At 39.9% G+C, this 17,328-nt stretch overlaps 1 protein-coding gene across 1 annotated transcript; it reads right to left on the bottom strand.

Moving 5' to 3' along the window:
• Window positions 1–2,029: 2,029 nt before the first annotated feature.
• Window positions 2,030–15,220, bottom strand: LOC120745861 (scavenger receptor cysteine-rich domain-containing group B protein). The gene is made up of 12 exons (XM_040051054.1): window positions 14,809–15,220; window positions 11,623–11,762; window positions 10,773–10,805; window positions 10,127–10,165; window positions 9,344–9,646; window positions 9,179–9,247; window positions 6,599–6,913; window positions 6,280–6,348; window positions 5,884–5,955; window positions 5,406–5,720; window positions 2,925–3,026; window positions 2,030–2,817 (listed from the first exon to the last, which is right to left on the bottom strand). The coding sequence occupies exons 2-12, from the start codon at window positions 11,756–11,758 to the stop codon at window positions 2,501–2,503; spliced, it is 1,770 nt and encodes a 589-aa protein (XP_039906988.1). The 5' UTR covers window positions 11,759–11,762; window positions 14,809–15,220; the 3' UTR covers window positions 2,030–2,500.
• Window positions 15,221–17,328: the final 2,108 nt, after the last annotated feature.

Genomic DNA, 17,328 nt, shown 5'->3' with positions numbered 1-17,328 from the left:
AGCTTAACTTCTGTCTCGCTAGCTTGCCCTGCGCTCTTCCTTCTGACGATGCTGTCTGTGCTGAGCGCTCAGCGGATCTGCGCTCGACAGTGCTGCCTAGGCAGAGTAGTCGAACGCTGAACTGAGCGCTCAACACAGACAGCATCGTCAGAAGGGAAGTTGATAAAATAAATTACAAATCTTGTATTGTTCGATACATATGCGTACTGAACCGAAAGCACTGTATCGAACGGTTCAATATCAATACGAATATCGTTGCACCCCTAATAAATATATATATATATATATATTAGGGGTGCAACGATACACAAAATTCACGGTTCGGTTCGGTTCGATACTTTGGTGTCACGGTTCGATATTTTTTCGATACAAAAAAATGTTCATGCATTTTTAATTTGTCATTTATTAAAATTATAAATATATATTTTAACTCAAAAGTACAGTTTTTAAATTTAACCCTAACCCTTGTGCGTGTTTTTTATTTGGACAGCGAATGCGCACCTGCGGACCACTTATGTGCAGCCCTGGTTATTTAGCTCATCATATTGCAGCCACAGAAATTCTTTTGTCCATGAAACCATAAAGCTGCACTTTCTTTTTGCCTTATAGTCTCATTTGTCATAACTTCTCCGTTTTGTGGTAAGCTTTTCTTTGGCTGTCACTTCTTCACCCTGACCTCTCTTATTTGGCTCAGCAGAACTGAAATGCTTTTACACGCTCACTCACATAAGCTCAGCGATTCTCTGCGCGATCAACCTCTCACATGTTTAAGCTTGCTGCGGGAGATTTCACTTGTCATGTTTGCATAGTAAGCTAACGATTGATAAGACTATGTCAGAGGAATTGGTGCACAAATTATCATCACTCACAGATCAGTGCTGTCGCTCTCTATACACAGTTCGCACGATTGCAAAGTGAAAGCAAAAAAACAAGCGCAAATTCAAACGCGACTTCAATATGTCACATATTGACAGTGGCTCACCGATGCCAATGACATAATTACCCAGCTACATTTCTGAAAGAATGCAAAAGCATTGACATATATTTTTCCTACAATAGCCCGACGGGCAGGGAAGAGATAGATTTTGGTAGCCCGACTGAAAAAATCGCTAGCTCCGGGACGTCGGGCTAGCGATATTGCAAGCCCTGTATCTGATTGAGGAATCACTCATCTTTGGAAAAGAGAGTTTATTACAGAGAAATGGCTGTTTCCAAAATAAAAGCTATACTATCCGCTTCTTCTGGGCTATATTCTCAGCAGCATAAGGAGAATCATGTGCTAACAGCTGTCTAAATGACTCGGCTAAAGTTAGTAGCATGCTTGCTTTTTTTTGTCTGCTTCCACTTGTTTCTGCACTAGGATGATGTCGGCGTAAATGTGCAGTCATATTCGTTGTGTTCCCACTAGTGCTTTCAGGTTAATCTCGTTGAAATGACCTTAACGCCACAACACGGCAAATCTCCGTTAACGAGCTACCGCCGATCGCTCCGTGCATGGGGCTAGACGGCCAACACGTTAACGAGCTAACTGCACTAACACACTAGTTCACACCAATGTAATTGAGCATTGCATGGCACATCCAACATACTGTTTTACTTTAGTCCATGACTCGCTTACCTTCAGGGTCATACGTCACATGAAAACCAAAATAATTCCAAACGCCAGATCTGAATGTTGCAAGTAGAGCTTAACTTCTGTCTCGCTAGCTTGCCCTGCGCTCTTCCTTCTGACTATGCTGTCTGTGTTGAGCGCTCAGTGGATCTGCGCTCGACAGTGCAGCCTAGGCGGAGTAGTCGAACACAGATTCACTGAGCGCTCCACACAGACAGCATCGTCAGAAGGAAAATTGATAAAATAAATTACAAATGTTGTATTGTTCGATACATATGCGTACCGAACCGAAAGCACTGTATCGAACGGTTCAATATCGATACGAATATCGTTGCACCCCTAATATATATATATATATATATATATATATATATATATATATATAAAATTATGGAATAAAAGCACAGTTATTTCATGTATATACAAGCTATAGCACATTTATTTATGTGTATTTCAGTGTTATAGATTATAGTATACAGTGTCATTTATGTTATATCATACATATTTGTGGATTGTGGAGCAGAGGTTGTTCTGTAAAAATAGCTTTAATCCACAGACTTCCTCAAGTATATTCCTTAAGTGAAAAATAACATGTACAGTATATATTTTAACAAAAACAGAAAGACAGACAGTTAAAAGCTTTACTTTTCTTCATTTATCAAACAACTGTGTACATTTTGTTTTATATAATATATTTATAAAGTGCTTAATAGGCTTATATAGTTATAGAATATAATCATGGAATGGCATATTAACTGTTATTTATGTTGGTGATGGTGGAATATTACTTCAGCAATGTGACAGCTGTTATTTACATAATGTACACAAGTCCGAGGACGGTACACCCACATCCTAACACATGTTGGTGGGAGTGCGGTTCTGCTGAAATCATGATGGCGAGCAGGTGACACCAGCATCTTCAGAGTGGTCGCAGTTGTGTACATTCCAGAATATATGGGAGCAGCTCCGCAGGGATCTCTCAGTACCTCTGCACTTGAGGTTGTCTAGCAGGATTGTTCCCATGCCGGGCCCAAAGTAAGCTTCTCCCCGAGCTGCTATGGCTTCACCGCAGCCCACTTGACGGCACACCACCTGGGCATCTGGGAGGTCCCAGGCATCATCGCACACTGTGCCCCATCCTGAATTCAAGTACATTTCCACTCGACCCTCACACCGGTGCTGGCCACCCACCAGTCTTACCAAACCTACATAAAAAACAATTCTTTTAAACTTTGAGCATTGATTGCTTCTGAGAATCAGTCCAGAGGAAGGTGACATTATTGTGAAATAACTGAGGGTATATGTGACTTACCTTCAGGTGGTTGTGTGGTGGTTGCGGTGGTGGTTGTTGGTATTGTTTCTGTTACTCTGAATTCACGCACACTTGCAAGATCAAAAAACTGGGGGTCAAAAGCTAAGGGGAAACAGAGAAGAAAGAATTATGTTCATGTATTCAAGGAATAGTCATGGAATATTAGGTCACAAAAGTAATATCACACTTATCTAGCAGGGATTTTAATGACTTATAAGAAACCTGTTTGCTTCTTCTGTTCCTAGAAGCCAATAATCCAGACACAGACTTTGCAGAGGCAATTTCATCAAGATATTGCCTCTGCAAAGTCTGTTTATAACAGTCTGTTTATAACAGACTATGTTTTTGTAAAGATGTTTGCACAAATTACACCCCTTTCTAATTACTTACTAAAGGCAAAACTACTCAAAGCAACTGCTACTGTTAAAAAGAAACTGCATTAAAACATTTCCTGATTAATTTGGAACCAAGGATTTACAGTACATATAAAAGAGGATATTTGTGCTTTTGATTTAGCCTGAAAGAAGTCATATTTGGCATGGAGGCATTCAGTGACGCTGATGTGCCTTGACTCATCCACTGTTTTTCATGCTCTCTGGGCTGTTTCGTCCTCAAAGTACTATAGTCATGCATTGCAACTGGCCAGCCCAGCAGGGCGGGTGTAGATGACTAGATATATAGATATATATATAGATAGGTGGTATGGGCTTTTAGGGGAACTCATGACTTAAGAGTCATTCATATGTTCATATGCAGTGTTGGGGAGTAACGGAATACATGTACCGCCGTTACGTATTTAAAATACAAGATATGAGTAACTGTATTCCTTTAAAGTTACCGTTTAAAAAGGTGGTATTCAGAATACAGTTACTTTGCTGAAATAAAGGGATTACACGGCGGTATTTTCCTGTTTCATATGTTTGGCTATGCCTAACTATAGCCTCTCTATTTTTGACAAAACACGCATTAAGATGCTCTAATGTCTGTGTCTCAATCTCGCGGCCCATGTCACACCTTCTTGCGGCCCGCATAATGACGTGAAGAAATATTCTTAAAAATTATTCACAAAAATGATTTAATATGAAGGCAATAGGCAGAGTGTTACAGGCATCGCCCTAAAGAATGTAGCCTCATGGGCAGTGTAGTCCGTGCTGCAGGGAGAATCGACTGCCATACCCGTTATGTGTCTGTGAGCGAGGGAGGGAGAAAAAGGAGAGTCAAAAAGTATGAGCTGTCACCGACCAGAAGCGGGAGATGGAAGCATGCAAATATAATAATAACCACTGCAGCCAAAAAGAGTGCCTGACGAGCCCAGTTGTAAGTAAGCTATCAAGACTCGACTGTACACCTTTTTTGTGTTTTTCTCCGAAACAGTATATTCTGTTGAAGCAGCCTTTCAACGCCTCTCTCTGTCTCTCGCTAGCAAAGTTGACCCAGACAACAAAGTAAAGCTAGTTTTCATCTACGAGCCTGACACGGAACCCGACGTATTAGCCAGAGGTCCCTTTACTACGGTTCAGAGCCGTGGACCTGTTTTATATACGCATGAAACAGTTTTCTATACGAGATCGCTGCAAAAAGTGCAGCCTTACCTAATGTCCGCCCTACTGTTACTCATTTTATATTAAGATTTTAAAAAATCTAATTGGTATTGGTATGGCGAGTAACATTCAGTAAAAGTAATAATTCACACAGCAATAGTACATTCATGTAGTTGTAAAAAGCATGATAATATAATAGGTAATCCAAAGTATTCAGAATACGTTACTCTCATTGAGTAACATAATGGAATACGTTATGAAATACATTTTGGGGCATGTATTCTATAATCTGTAGTGGAATACATTTTAAAAGTAACCTTCCCAACATTGTTCATATGACAATAGTACAGACATTACAGACATTTACCAAGTTCAGTATATGCATGTGCATAACTCGTACCTTTCCACTCCCCTTTTACTCCCTCCTCGCGCTCACAGACCCATAACGTGTATGGCAGTCCATTCTCCCTGCAACACGGACTACACTGCCCATGATGCTACATTCTTTAGAGCTATGCTTGTAGCATTCGGCCTGTTAGCTTAGCACAACAACAACAACAACGAAAAGGCGCTCTCTCACCCAGGAAACACACAGTCGCAGAGAGAGAGAGAGCGTCGCCCTGTAACCATGGCAACTGTAACGCTGCCGCCTGGAACAACAGAACGTAGCTGTCAAACAAAACCCAAACAGTCCTGACCCGCGACAAAATGAAACAGGAAAGTACCGCAGTGTAATCCATTTATTTCAACAAAGTAACTGTATTCTGAATACCACCTTTTTAAACGGTAACTGTAACGGAATACAGTTACTCATATTTTGTATTTTAAATACGTAACGGCGGTACATGTATTCCGTTACTCCCCAACACTGTGCATGTGCTATAAGTGTATGTTTAATGAAGCCTAGTTTAGTGCTGCGAGAAAATAAATAAGGTCTTACGTGCGCAGATAACTCCAGCATCCTCATGATGGCCACAGTTGTGCTGACCCCACCCCAGGTGGAAGCACTGGGATAGCTCTAGTTCAAATCCACTACATTCCACATTGTCCAGCAAGATAGGGCCCGAACCGTGGCCAAAGTAGGCATTGGACTTGGCTGCAATAGGTGCGCCACATCCAAGCTGCCTACACACTACTTTGGCATTGGGCATGTCCCAGTCATCATCACACACTGTCCCCCAAACATTTTTGTAGAGGACCTCTACACGACCCTGGCAGCTACTGTTGCCATTTATCACACGAATGGCTGACGTAACTGCAAGAGGCGAAACACACGGATGCGTTATTGCAATTTTAGACTAGAAATTCTTTTCTTTGTAGATTACATTGCTGATGGTGCACAGTGTTCAATACTAAAAAAAACCACACACACACACACACACACACATTTAATTTTTATACATCAAACAGAATGCTACCTCTTGTTTGGGTGGTTGTTGTTGTTGTTGTTGTAACTGTTGTTGTTGTGCTTGGTGACTTGGTGACTGGAACTTTTTGTGTAGTTGTAGGGGAAGACAGAAAAAATACAATTACTTGATACATGAATACACCAGACAACCCGTTTATGATGGCAGGGTTAGGTTATGGAACACATGCACCACTTTGTTTTGTGGCACTGTGGTGCAGCATGTATATGATCAACAGGGGAAGAATGGCTCACCCTGTTGGTCATATATCAAAATGCACATTTTGTTCCTATTATTAATTATTAACCCAGGACAACAAATGGAACAGGCTGGTGAACAGAAGCAATAATCAGACTGAGCTTGTTTGCACAAAGTTGAACATAGTGTGTAGTGAATGGTACGCTTTACCTTCAGTGTTCAATGTTCCCCACGGCCCTCTCTGGGCCCCTGTTGCTACTGGTGGTACAGTAGTGGACCCTAAAGTGGGTGAAAAATAAAATTTATACCAGTGCTTTATGAAATGCAACTAAATTCTGTGCAGACATTTTTGCTGTCCAGCTAAGATGAATCCGACTGATTTTCTGATACTTGCTAAATTTTTGCCATAAGTTTCACTTCCATAACATAACTTTCACTCTGGCAGGCTATCATGCTAAAGTGTAATTGTGAACTTAATATCTTAGTTGCAGGTGTGCTACTCATGCTAATGTGACAGTTCTAAGAGTACCAGTGCAGGTGACCCCAGCGTCCTCGTGATGGCCACAGTTGTGTTTACCCCAACCCAGGCTTTTGCATTTAGTCAGGTCCTGCTCCGTGCCCTGGCAGTTGACGTTGTCCAGAAGAATTAGCCCGGTACCGTAGCCAAAGTAGGAGTTGGTGTGTGCAGAGACAGCACTGCCGCAGCCACTCTGTTGGCATACTACCTTGGCATTGTTGAGTACCCAGTCATCATCGCACACTGTCCCCCAGTTTCCTTGGTAGAAGATCTCAACTCGGCCCTGGCACGAGTTCTGTCCATTAACCAGACGGATGGTGCCATCTCCTAAAGTAAGCAGGAGAGGGAGGGATTTGTAGGCACTAATCTTGATAAAGCTTTTTCTTTACAGAGCATATTTTTATACTCTGTAAGTTTTTATTAGATTCTCTATGTATGTCATTTTGGGGGTATCAAAGGGAACAGCAGCTGCTGTGATTTGACACTGATACACAGAAAGAAGGCAATACAATGCACACTACAGAGTGCAGAGGAAAAACCAAAAGTGAAGCGCTAAATTGACATCTAATATTGCACTAAGCACAGATGTTGTCATCATATGCCTCTTTGTGGACAGAAACAAGGAGACAGTAGCCATTCTTATGTGTCCATCATTTAAGAAATCCCTGAATTTGGAGGCCTTTACTCAATTCCCACAGGGTTACATAGTGGTTAATGGAAAAGTAGCTAGATACGTCAACTTGTTAACTAAATTCTTCTTCCTCCTCTTTTGGTCTCTCACAATTCTTTGGGGGATTATGAGAAAACACAAGAGGATGACTGCTACAAAGGCAAACCCAGCAAACAATAGGTATGGCCTGGAATTCATGAGGCCTTTGGGGCGTGTTCAAAAGTTTCCATTATCCCACAAGTCTTTGAAGGTGAACTGAAATGATATATTGCTTCAGTTCTATTTGTGTTCCTTGATTAATGAAGTTGTTCATTTTGTGAGTCTTCCCGCATTTTTGACTGAGCAAAATGACAAAATAAACCATTGTTCATTCTTTAATGCAACCTGCCCTTGCATTTCGTGGCAACATCTGGCATACCACCTGTCCGCAACAATTTGATTAGGGCGTGAAAACCATCTAAAGAAAAACTGATCTGATGGTGAATTCTTTACAGTATACAACATAAATTAAAGGTGTTCCCTGTGGTCTGTGTCATACTTTGTTTGTTTATATATTACTTTTAAAATTTGTATTGCACTGATGTAAGTATATGAAAAACCTAATCTGCTTATTTAACAGCGAGGCAGTGCAGCATCTTTTGCTTAAAGCAATTTCATCAGTTTTGTCTCCTGAAGATTAACTCCACATACAAGTGTGGAGTTAATCTTCACACCTGTTGGTTTAGATGCTTAGACCTACGACAATAGATTGGCTTGGGTGCATGATGGTATGGAGAAAAACAAAAAACCCCTCACTGCTATGTAATCAAACATTCAATTTCAAATTCACACACATCTGCCAGCTGCACATCCAACCAAAACAGAGTAATATAAGCAGGCATGCTTCTGGCCACCTGATGAATTCAATTTGTTGGTTTTAGTTCGTTCTCCCTTTGGGCTCGGGGTGTCACGGTCCATAGTTTTCTTTTGGGTTTAAGTATGCTTTAAGTTTGAGCAGTTTTTTGTTTCATTTGAATCTTTAGTCATCCCATGACTAGGGTTTTCTGTGTCATATATGTTTAGAGTTGTTGCTTTAATCTAGTTCTTTGTGCTATATTTTATGTTTTGTTTAGAGTTTGTTTTCTAGGCTTGTTACTATAATCTTTCTTTCAGTTTATGGTTATTGGTTATTCATATTATTCTTTGCTTTCAGTTTGAGTTTTTGTCTCTGTGCCCCGTTTGTCACTCGTGTCCTGCTTTACTTTGCTAGTTAGTTCTCTCCTGTATTTGGTATTAAGTTTTATATCCCCTGTGCTGTTATCATTCATGTGTTTCACCTGTTCTTTATTTTCCCCAGCTGTTGTTTTTTCCAGGATTAGTCCCCGGCTTTTAAAGCCTCAGCTGGCCTTAGTTCTCTGTCGTGTCATGCTGTTTTTGTTCACTGTTTTTTTCCTGCATGGCTGCTTGTGAGTATTCCCTGGTTTTGGACTTTGTTCTTCGACACTTATTGGACTCCTGCTATGCTGGAATAGAGGTTATGGGCTTTTGTTTTCTGCATTTGGGTCCACATCCATCATGAGAGAAGGACAAATAGCAAAAAGTGCAGTAAAACAGCAAATATGAACTGAAAGTCTCTACAAGACAGAGAGAAATTTCAGTTTTGAGGATCATTTTTCTGTAGGTAAATGATTATAATACAGTGAGTTAACACACTCACATACAAATGACTTTGTATAGACCTATGTATACAAATTAGTGCAGCTTTAATTTTTATATGAACAAAGTGTCAGTCATGACATATTTATTATATTAATTTTCACGTTTTGCTGGGTTAGGTATCTGTTTCAACAATCTATCTATCTATCTATCTATCTATCTATCTATCTATCTATATACACTGGCAGAAGACCAGTCTCATTTTCATAAAAGCAGAGGGCACTTACGTAAACCAGATATGGACTGGGGTGGTGTGCTGGGTTCCTCAAAACCTCTGAACCCCAGCAAGGTTGGTTCTAGCGGCCGAATGAAAAGAAAAGCAGCAATTTCATTATGTTTATTCCTTTTTTTCCTCCTCCCAAGTTTTATCCACTTAGAATTTTGTATTTTACCTCTGCAGGTGACACCCACATCTTCATAGTGGTAACAGTTGTGGATGCCCCACCCCAGACTACGGCACTGGCTGAGCTCCATTTCACTTCCTCTGCAGTCCACATTATCCAACATGATGAGCCCAGTGCCCTGTCCAAACTTAGAGCTGCTGGACACCGCCACAGCCACCCCGCATCCCAGCTGACGACACACGACATTTGCATCCACCATGTCCCAATCGTCATCACACACGGTGCCCCACGAGTCGTTGTATTGCACCTCCACTCTGCCCTCACACCTGCTCCGCCCATTCACCAGTTGTACTTCAGAGAGATGAGCAGAAAATATTTGTCAGGCTTTCTCTCTCAGAGGAGACGTTTTGAAAACATGTGCTTCTGGTATGAAGAAAAGAGACTGGCCAGGCTCTAATGTAATGACAGGTAATAGGAAAGAAAAAATTCCTCTGGGAAAAAAAAAAGTCTAATCCTAAATTAAGGCTATCAATAAGCCACATGACTCCTTGGAAGTGAGTGAAATGGATGCAGGAGGAGGATAGGAGGTTATATAGCAATTAAGTAGGGATTAGAGAAATGGAGAGCTGGGAAAGTGACCTTGTTTAAAGAGCCCCAGGCGCTGTGCTACCTTCTGTACTTTCTTTCACTGACATACAGCCAGACGCTGATAGGTTTTCATGACGTGACTAGGATGCAGATAATGTTTTCACCCCGAATGTTTTAGGCTGTTACCAGATGGATGTGAATGTGTGGACTGGATGTGGAGGTCACTGTCTATTTCAAACTTACCTTGATACTCCATCTTCACTGGGCTTTGCACGCCACTGTCTGAAAACAAAGGGAGGATTGGACATGTGAAAGAAAGTGAGAGTGTATGGTTAAATTATTTGATGAAAGGTGGTTTTTGTTGTTCTATAGTTACTGTACACTATATCTACTATATCTATTTTCCTGTAACATGAGAGACAGACTGAACTCACAACAGCAGGCCTGTTCAGACTGTACCCGATGCTACAGAAATATGTTAGCATCCTGCTTTAACTTTTGCAAATACTCTCATCAAGTACAGCTTACTTTATATTAAGCTGACTACACTGAAGCATTTTCATGCTTAAGTATATATATTGCTATGCAAAACACAAGGGGTCCATGTGCAACCCTGTGATGTGAGGCTACATCCCACAATGGATGGAGGACAGTCTATGCCCGAAGACTAATACAATATCTCAGATTTCTGCACCGAACAAAGACACTAAAGAGATAACCATTGCACCCAATGTGGGTCACTTCACGGGCTGGTCCCATGTGTTTGTGACTCTGAAACATGAACATACATGAAACCTAAGGTCTCATGCAGGGTTTGCATTTGTTTTCTGGAAGAGCGAAACGCAAGGAAATAGAAAAGTAAGTGGCGATTAACTTGGATGTTACTTACTGGGTAAAGCCCGTCTGCTTATTTTGATGTCCCCTGAAATTAAAGCACAAAATTAAAAGGTTAGTGAGGCACACGTTTCGTCATCTGTTGGCTCTGTCCAGAGACAAAAGCAGTCATGTGCTGTCAGCACATTTAAATAAGTTGCTGTGCCCACGTGTTGATTCAGTGAGTCAAATTGATCTTGTCTCACTTCAAAATCAACTGCAGGGCTTTTAACCAGCTATTGCTGTGGAAACACTGGCCAGGCAGTGGCTGTGGACACAAAAGCACTCATCTACAGGGCGTTTACTTGCAAGTACACCAGGTTCTCGAGCATTATTAGTGCCTCGAATGTGCTTAAACAGTGGCACAGAAGAAATCATCTCATGTGTCACAAACTGGCTCAATTCATCTCCATGGCAACATTTTCTGTTTTGCGAGATGTCCCAAATCTCAAAGTGAATTCATGGATTAGACAGTATGTTGAAGGCACTCACTGAAAAAAAATAATCTAATGGAAGTGTACAGCATACTTAAGATTTTAGACTTCTTACAGCCACAGTCCAGCCTTTGGTTAGTGGGAATATGTCCCCTATGGGAAATGACATAATTTAATAAGCTGCTCTATCCAAAACTGGTCACCGAGAATCTGAAAGAAAAGCATAAACTCCTTAAGCTTTTCCTTTTGTCACATTGTAATGGACAACAATGCACAGCAATGATGATGCAGAACAAACATAATTTGTTGTCTACTATCACATGACATGAAGTAAAGCTTTCTGCATTATTACATTCAGGTAGCATCATGAGTGAACAGTCTTCCCTTATGTGCAGCAATTCATTGAACGTACTCCCATTTCCAAGCACTCACCAAGTCTCAACAGAATGCTGACGGCTACCAAGACGAGGGTTCCCAGCAGAGAAACCAGGAGCCAGACGGCTGGGTTCCAGCACCTGCATTCACTCTCCACCACGCGCTGGCCTCGCATGGCTCCCTGACTGGCCATCCGCCTGCAAAACACAGATTCACACTCGCTCAGTCCCTCTAATTTGGTGTCCCGTAATGTTGAGATGTAACCAGTGGGCTACACTTTTCTACTACAACATTGCAGCCAGCTGTTTTTAATCTTGGTTCAGACAAGCCTAATTAGTAGTATTGGATTGTTTTCACTGATTAAGCCCGAAGCTGTTGGTATTGTATTGATAGTAGTCTGAGGTCAAGCCTGATAGAAGAGGACAGCTCAGACAAAAATCTTTCCCAGGAATCACATGATGCTGGTTGTTTCCTAAGTGACACGAAAAGGATGTGAGGAATCTCTGTTTTCATTCAAACAGCCACCCACGTTTCACAGATATCAGGACATGGCACCATCTATTAATGGTACTGCCAATACAACAAGGAGAATATAGACAACAAAGTGTTGTGTTACATTGCAGTTTTGTAAGCACAAAATGGACACAGTGGTCAGATCTGGCAGCAGGATGACATCTGTTGCCCTCATAGTTGAAAGTGAGGAAGGTTAGCATGTGACCATTATCAGCAGCTGGAGAAGTCTTGTGTTACAAGCACAGTTGGATACCTGTGTCATTTTTTCAAGGGGTTTTCCATCAGGCAGAGAATATTGGGATTCACCGACAAATCACTCAGTAATCATCGTCAGATAGTAATGTAACCAGATTCTAAATACCCTTCATTCTTCAGAACTGAGAAACTGAAATGAATGACATTTATTTAGTACCGCAAATTAATTAAAAGAAAAATGTATAAGGATGCACAGTAGTGGTGCAAAAAGGTTTAAAATTTTCAACATAAACTGCACAGTAGCATTATACTGAAAATCCAGTTCAATTTTATTTATATCTCCTCCGCATCTAGCTGTAGTAGTAGTGGAGACTTCCTCATCATTAGTGTTATTATTCTTTCACCTTAAAAACTTAAACAAATTTAACAATAAAAACTGTTTTTACAACATTTTTAAGGACTTAAAAAAATAAATGTCAGATGTGGCAATACAAAACAAATTAAAAATCATATATGGAAATGAAAATTTAATTAATTTTTAAAACAAAGTTGTCAGATGGTTCAATAAACTCCCCATTTTTAAAACAATTCGTTGGCCATTATTCATTTCACAGTTCAGGCTTTAAACAACAATCGCCTCAAGGTGTTTTATATTCTAACTTACAGGACCTACAGTAATACAGAAAAAAATACAAAATGTTTTGCATAGTAGTATGCTTTATTAATATCAGTGCTGTTGTCTTTGAAGAAAAATAAATACAAACAGCACATTACTGTGTTATGGTATGTTACAGTATAGTTTCAATCAAAATCGTGCCCTTTTACTTTTTAGAAAGTAGTAGTAGGAGACACCGGATTTTACTTTAATTTCACAGGAAAAATTATTATGAGGGCAAGGACAAAGACAAGGGCATTGCAAAAACTTCTAAAATCTGAGTGCTGTGAAACTTATTTGTTCCTTAAAAACAGGACTGGAAGGGAACACAGTTTTCAGTTAAGTATAGAAACACCAGCGAATTGTGTTGTAGATGCATTTAGCTTAGGCTGGACCTAAATTTCCTGAACTGCTCAAATCAGTTTCAGCCTGATCAGAAGGTTTGTGTTCTGTTTATATAATTCAAACATATACATTTATTAAACACCCTGATCACTTTTTTTTTAGTATCCAGTTCACTTTGATGTTATAGGACTGGCGTGTGAAGGCTGTTTTCATTTTGCAGACTCAATTCTTCATCAGTGATGAGGAATTTTGCAATTGCTCAATTCCAAATTTCTCATGGAGCTTTCAAGCAAAGAATCAAGAAGTGTTGTTAGAAGCATGTGGTTGTTTGCCTCTTTGCTCATGCAGAATCCCCCCTGACCTTACACAGGAATGCGTATTAGGGGATGATGAGGGGAGAATTTGATATTGGCCCCTCGAGATAGTGGACATTCCGGACCTAGGGGGCACAAAAAGACATTTCTGCTTTCTGTGGTCCCCATCGTCAGGCAAAAACGCTGCTTCCTGCAATCTGTCACTAGAAACCTCCAAAATGCTTAGGCACCTGATGACACTGTGGGGGCGCCTCTAGTCTCCTTGGAGAGTGTTAGGCAAAAAGACAAAGGCATGTGAGGGGGACATTAAAATATTTAGCTGCTCTACGGTATAAATATAATGTTTGGGGGCTCGCCGAGGCAAATTTAACACACCACTTTTGCAAGGTCATTTAGTGACAAGAAAGCGTAAAAGCAGAAACTCTGGACTGACATGTTTTCATCCAGGTCAGTTCCATTTGCATTGTCTCCAAAGGTACAGTTCCAAAGGCCAGAAGCCCACAGAGAAGTCATTGTACATCCAATTGGGAGGTGGGGATTTTAACACCAGTGCAGCACTAGAGAACCACGGCTGTCTCATTTGCAGACTGTACCAACAAACCACTTGAAACTCTGGGACAAATGGCTCAGTTATGAGGGATGAAAAATAATCTAGTCCCCAATGTTATGTTTTTCAATACTCCATTCATGGTAGGATGTAGCGCAGATCCGCTGGGGAATAATGTTGCCTTTTGTGTCAGCTCTGCTTCCCCTCCCTTCTCACAGAAATAGCTGAAAGATCTCGGCCCCACAAAAATACCCCTTAATATCGGAGAAAAAGCAGAGAATAACACTGTCAGTCCCTTTAACGGAGACGTTTTTGTGCCATTGAAATAGAGAATTGGTGGGTTTTTCAACATATAATCTCACTGTGGATATTAAAAAAGTGATACTTTTGTAGTTTTTCTGACAAATTATGAAAGAAGAAAGAACTCTTAGAGAAAAGTACCTCAACAAATTTAACACTACATGATTTTAATATTCTGAGATCAGTGTAAATGTACAGTTATACAGCAATGTACACTTATCGGTCACTTCAGTGACAGATAAAAGGTAGATTTAAAGACATTAACATCCACTGACTTGTCAAGTTCGATTCATGTAAAAATGGTCATAATTATCAAAGACAGCATTTGAAATAAAGCAATATAAACTCAGTATTTCATATAAAAAAATACATACCTGATGTAAAAAATTATCTTGCCCCACAACAAAAAATTAAATAAAAATAAAATAGGTTTCTTCCCGACAAAAGAAACCTACCAAAATGTCATCAGAGCACAAATAGCTGGCAACTTAATTCCAAAAGTCACACAGAATATACAGAAAGTTTGCGTAGAAATGGAGGCAGGGAGCTCAGAGTATCCAGCGCTACGTGTTTTAGGTCTTTCATCTCCTTAACCCTGCTTGACTATAAGTACCTGGATTCAGTGATAGAGATTACGTAAAACAATAAATACCAGAGCATTGTATGTTAATAGTCAAAGGCCCTGTACCTGTCTATGCTTAAAAGAACCAGGAGGGGCAAAAAAAAAGACAAAGACAATGAAAGCTAACCCTTCACTGGTACCCCCGCATCTCCAGTTTCAGGTAGTGCTCTCAGAAGGTGTGGTCCTACTCATCCCTGCACACACTTGCAGAGAGGGACAAGGCTCTGGCTTAGGTCCTGTGTGTGTGTGTAGGACTCTCCCACACAGAGGTGCTCTAAAACAGGAGAGCTGTGGGATTTTGAGGCAATTATTCCCACTGAAAGCTGATGACTGACAAATAAGTGAAAGCATAAGGCAAAGCACTCTTTACCTTCTTGTATGCTACAAAGGCATAACTTATGTGCAGTGTGGAACTTAGATGAATGTTCTGGGTAAAGATTATGTAAAAGCTTCCTTTTTCTTTTTTCCCCCACAAATTACTGCCTACCTTCCTTAATCTAATATCTAACACTCCAAGTGAGTTGGCTAAGGTGACTCTGTGATTATATTTCGGATACAGAAAATATTTTGTAACTACTGCTGTTATATGAGTATTGACAAGGAAATGCCCGGAGCCTCTGAATCATAGAGTAGGTTAACAAATTACTGCCAAAGACTAATTCCTTCCTGAGGTGCAGAGAAACGTGTTGGCTGTTCATAGCCTTTGTCTGTGATTTCAAGGACTAATTCAGGGCTCCTTCCTTGAGTGGCACCCAAAACAGTGGCTTAGCAAAAATATAAGGATTAAGTTACACCAGGCTAACTTTCCAAACTTCTCGGAGACGACAAAGAAACAATCACCATACACACAGAGCAAGTCTACATATTTTGAGGTGACCAACTGCTCTGTCTTGAAAATCTATTGTTGGCAACTTTTTCTTTCCCATATATGGTGGGAAGCAAACAAATATGAATATGACAATTAAAGAGTTAAAAGTTAGTCACTTCTACACAGAACCACATTTTTAAATGCATTAAGTTTAAGTTAAGAAAGGGTCATTTGCTAGCAAAAAACAGCTAATATTTTACATCCAGCTCAAAGGCGCACTGTCTTTCATTTGAAGTCAAGTTTCTGGGGAGATAAATATTCACTCATATCTTGCTAATATTTTCGGTCTTTTTTTGCTTTTTTCCTGTAAATTAATGTTAGGTTAAATTAAGGTTTTCAGAGTCTAATTGCATGCGTGCAAACTGTTTTTAACATGGGTGAAAAACCACAATTTAAAATGCCATTTTTAGTCGTTGTCATCATCATGCGTCAAAAATTGCGGTAGCAACTAAACTCATGGAGCTAACGTTTTATTCCTTTGTATTTTATTATGGAATGCAATCATCTTAAATTAGTTAGGGGACAGAAAAGATACCTTATTTCAATTTTCTATTCATGCCACAATTTTCTGTGGACAGTACAAACATCTGATGCAAAATCTCTGCACACCTGAATGAGTGGCAGTTGGAGGAGGAAGAAAAAAACTTAAAACAAAGAAAATGCCCCCATGCTTTCTGGCTAACTGCTGGTATATTTATTAAGTTGTAAAGATGCAGTTGTGGAAAAGAAAATTTACACAAGACTCTATGTAGTCCTATGCAAAACAAAGTTCAACCCATGATTTTTATAGTTTGTAGAACTTAACTTAGTCTCTCTTTGTCAAATCTTTGAAGCGAAATTTTGGCCCACTCTTCTTTTATAGCATTTTTCCAGGTCATTGAGGTTTGGGGGCATTTGTTTATCCACAGTTCTTTTAATACTTTGGTATGCAGAGAAGCTCATAGTCAACTCAATGACTACAAGGTGGCCAGAACCTGTGGCTGCAAAACAAGCCCAAATCATTACCCTTCCACAGTTGAGGTGACTGTGCAGTGTAATTTCAACATCCAGTAAGAACTAATAAGATCAATCTGACTGGATCATCAGTATGACAATATTAATCTCAACTCACATATAAGTTTAAAACTATTTCATGAACCAAAACATGGCATCATCAGCTGTATATTGTTTATACTATACATTTGTCAGAAGTAGAAATACCAAGTCTTTATGTATTAGAATATCTGTAGCAAAAAATAACAAATGGAGTAGGTTTAATCACTTCATTCAATAAGTTGGACAGTGCATTAAAACTGTAAAGTTGAAGGATTTAAACAAATAGAATCTGCTGAAAGACAGTAAAATGCTCCTTTCCAGTTGAGGGCAGATATTGTGTCTTTGTAACTATGAGTGATCATTTCAAGT

This window comes from Simochromis diagramma, unplaced genomic scaffold (genome assembly GCF_900408965.1).
Source record: "Simochromis diagramma unplaced genomic scaffold, fSimDia1.1 OVJJ01000131.1, whole genome shotgun sequence".
In the NCBI taxonomy this organism is placed as follows: Eukaryota; Metazoa; Chordata; class Actinopteri; order Cichliformes; family Cichlidae; genus Simochromis; species Simochromis diagramma.
Note: the sequence above shows the minus strand (reverse complement) of the source record. Positions and strands in the feature narration are given on the sequence as shown.

Bases quoted from the DNA above. Each gene is read 5' to 3' on its own strand.
- LOC120745861 (XM_040051054.1), bottom strand. From the start codon at position 11,758: ATGGCCAGTCAGGGAGCCATGCGAGGCCAGCGCGTGGTGGAGAGTGAA. The intron at 5,956-6,279 runs GTAAAGCGTACC...CTACACAAAAAG, and splicing joins GGGAACATTGAACACTGAAG to TTCCAGTCACCAAGTCACCA. The intron at 5,721-5,883 runs GTAGCATTCTGT...CGCCTCTTGCAG, and splicing joins AACAACCACCCAAACAAGAG to TTACGTCAGCCATTCGTGTG.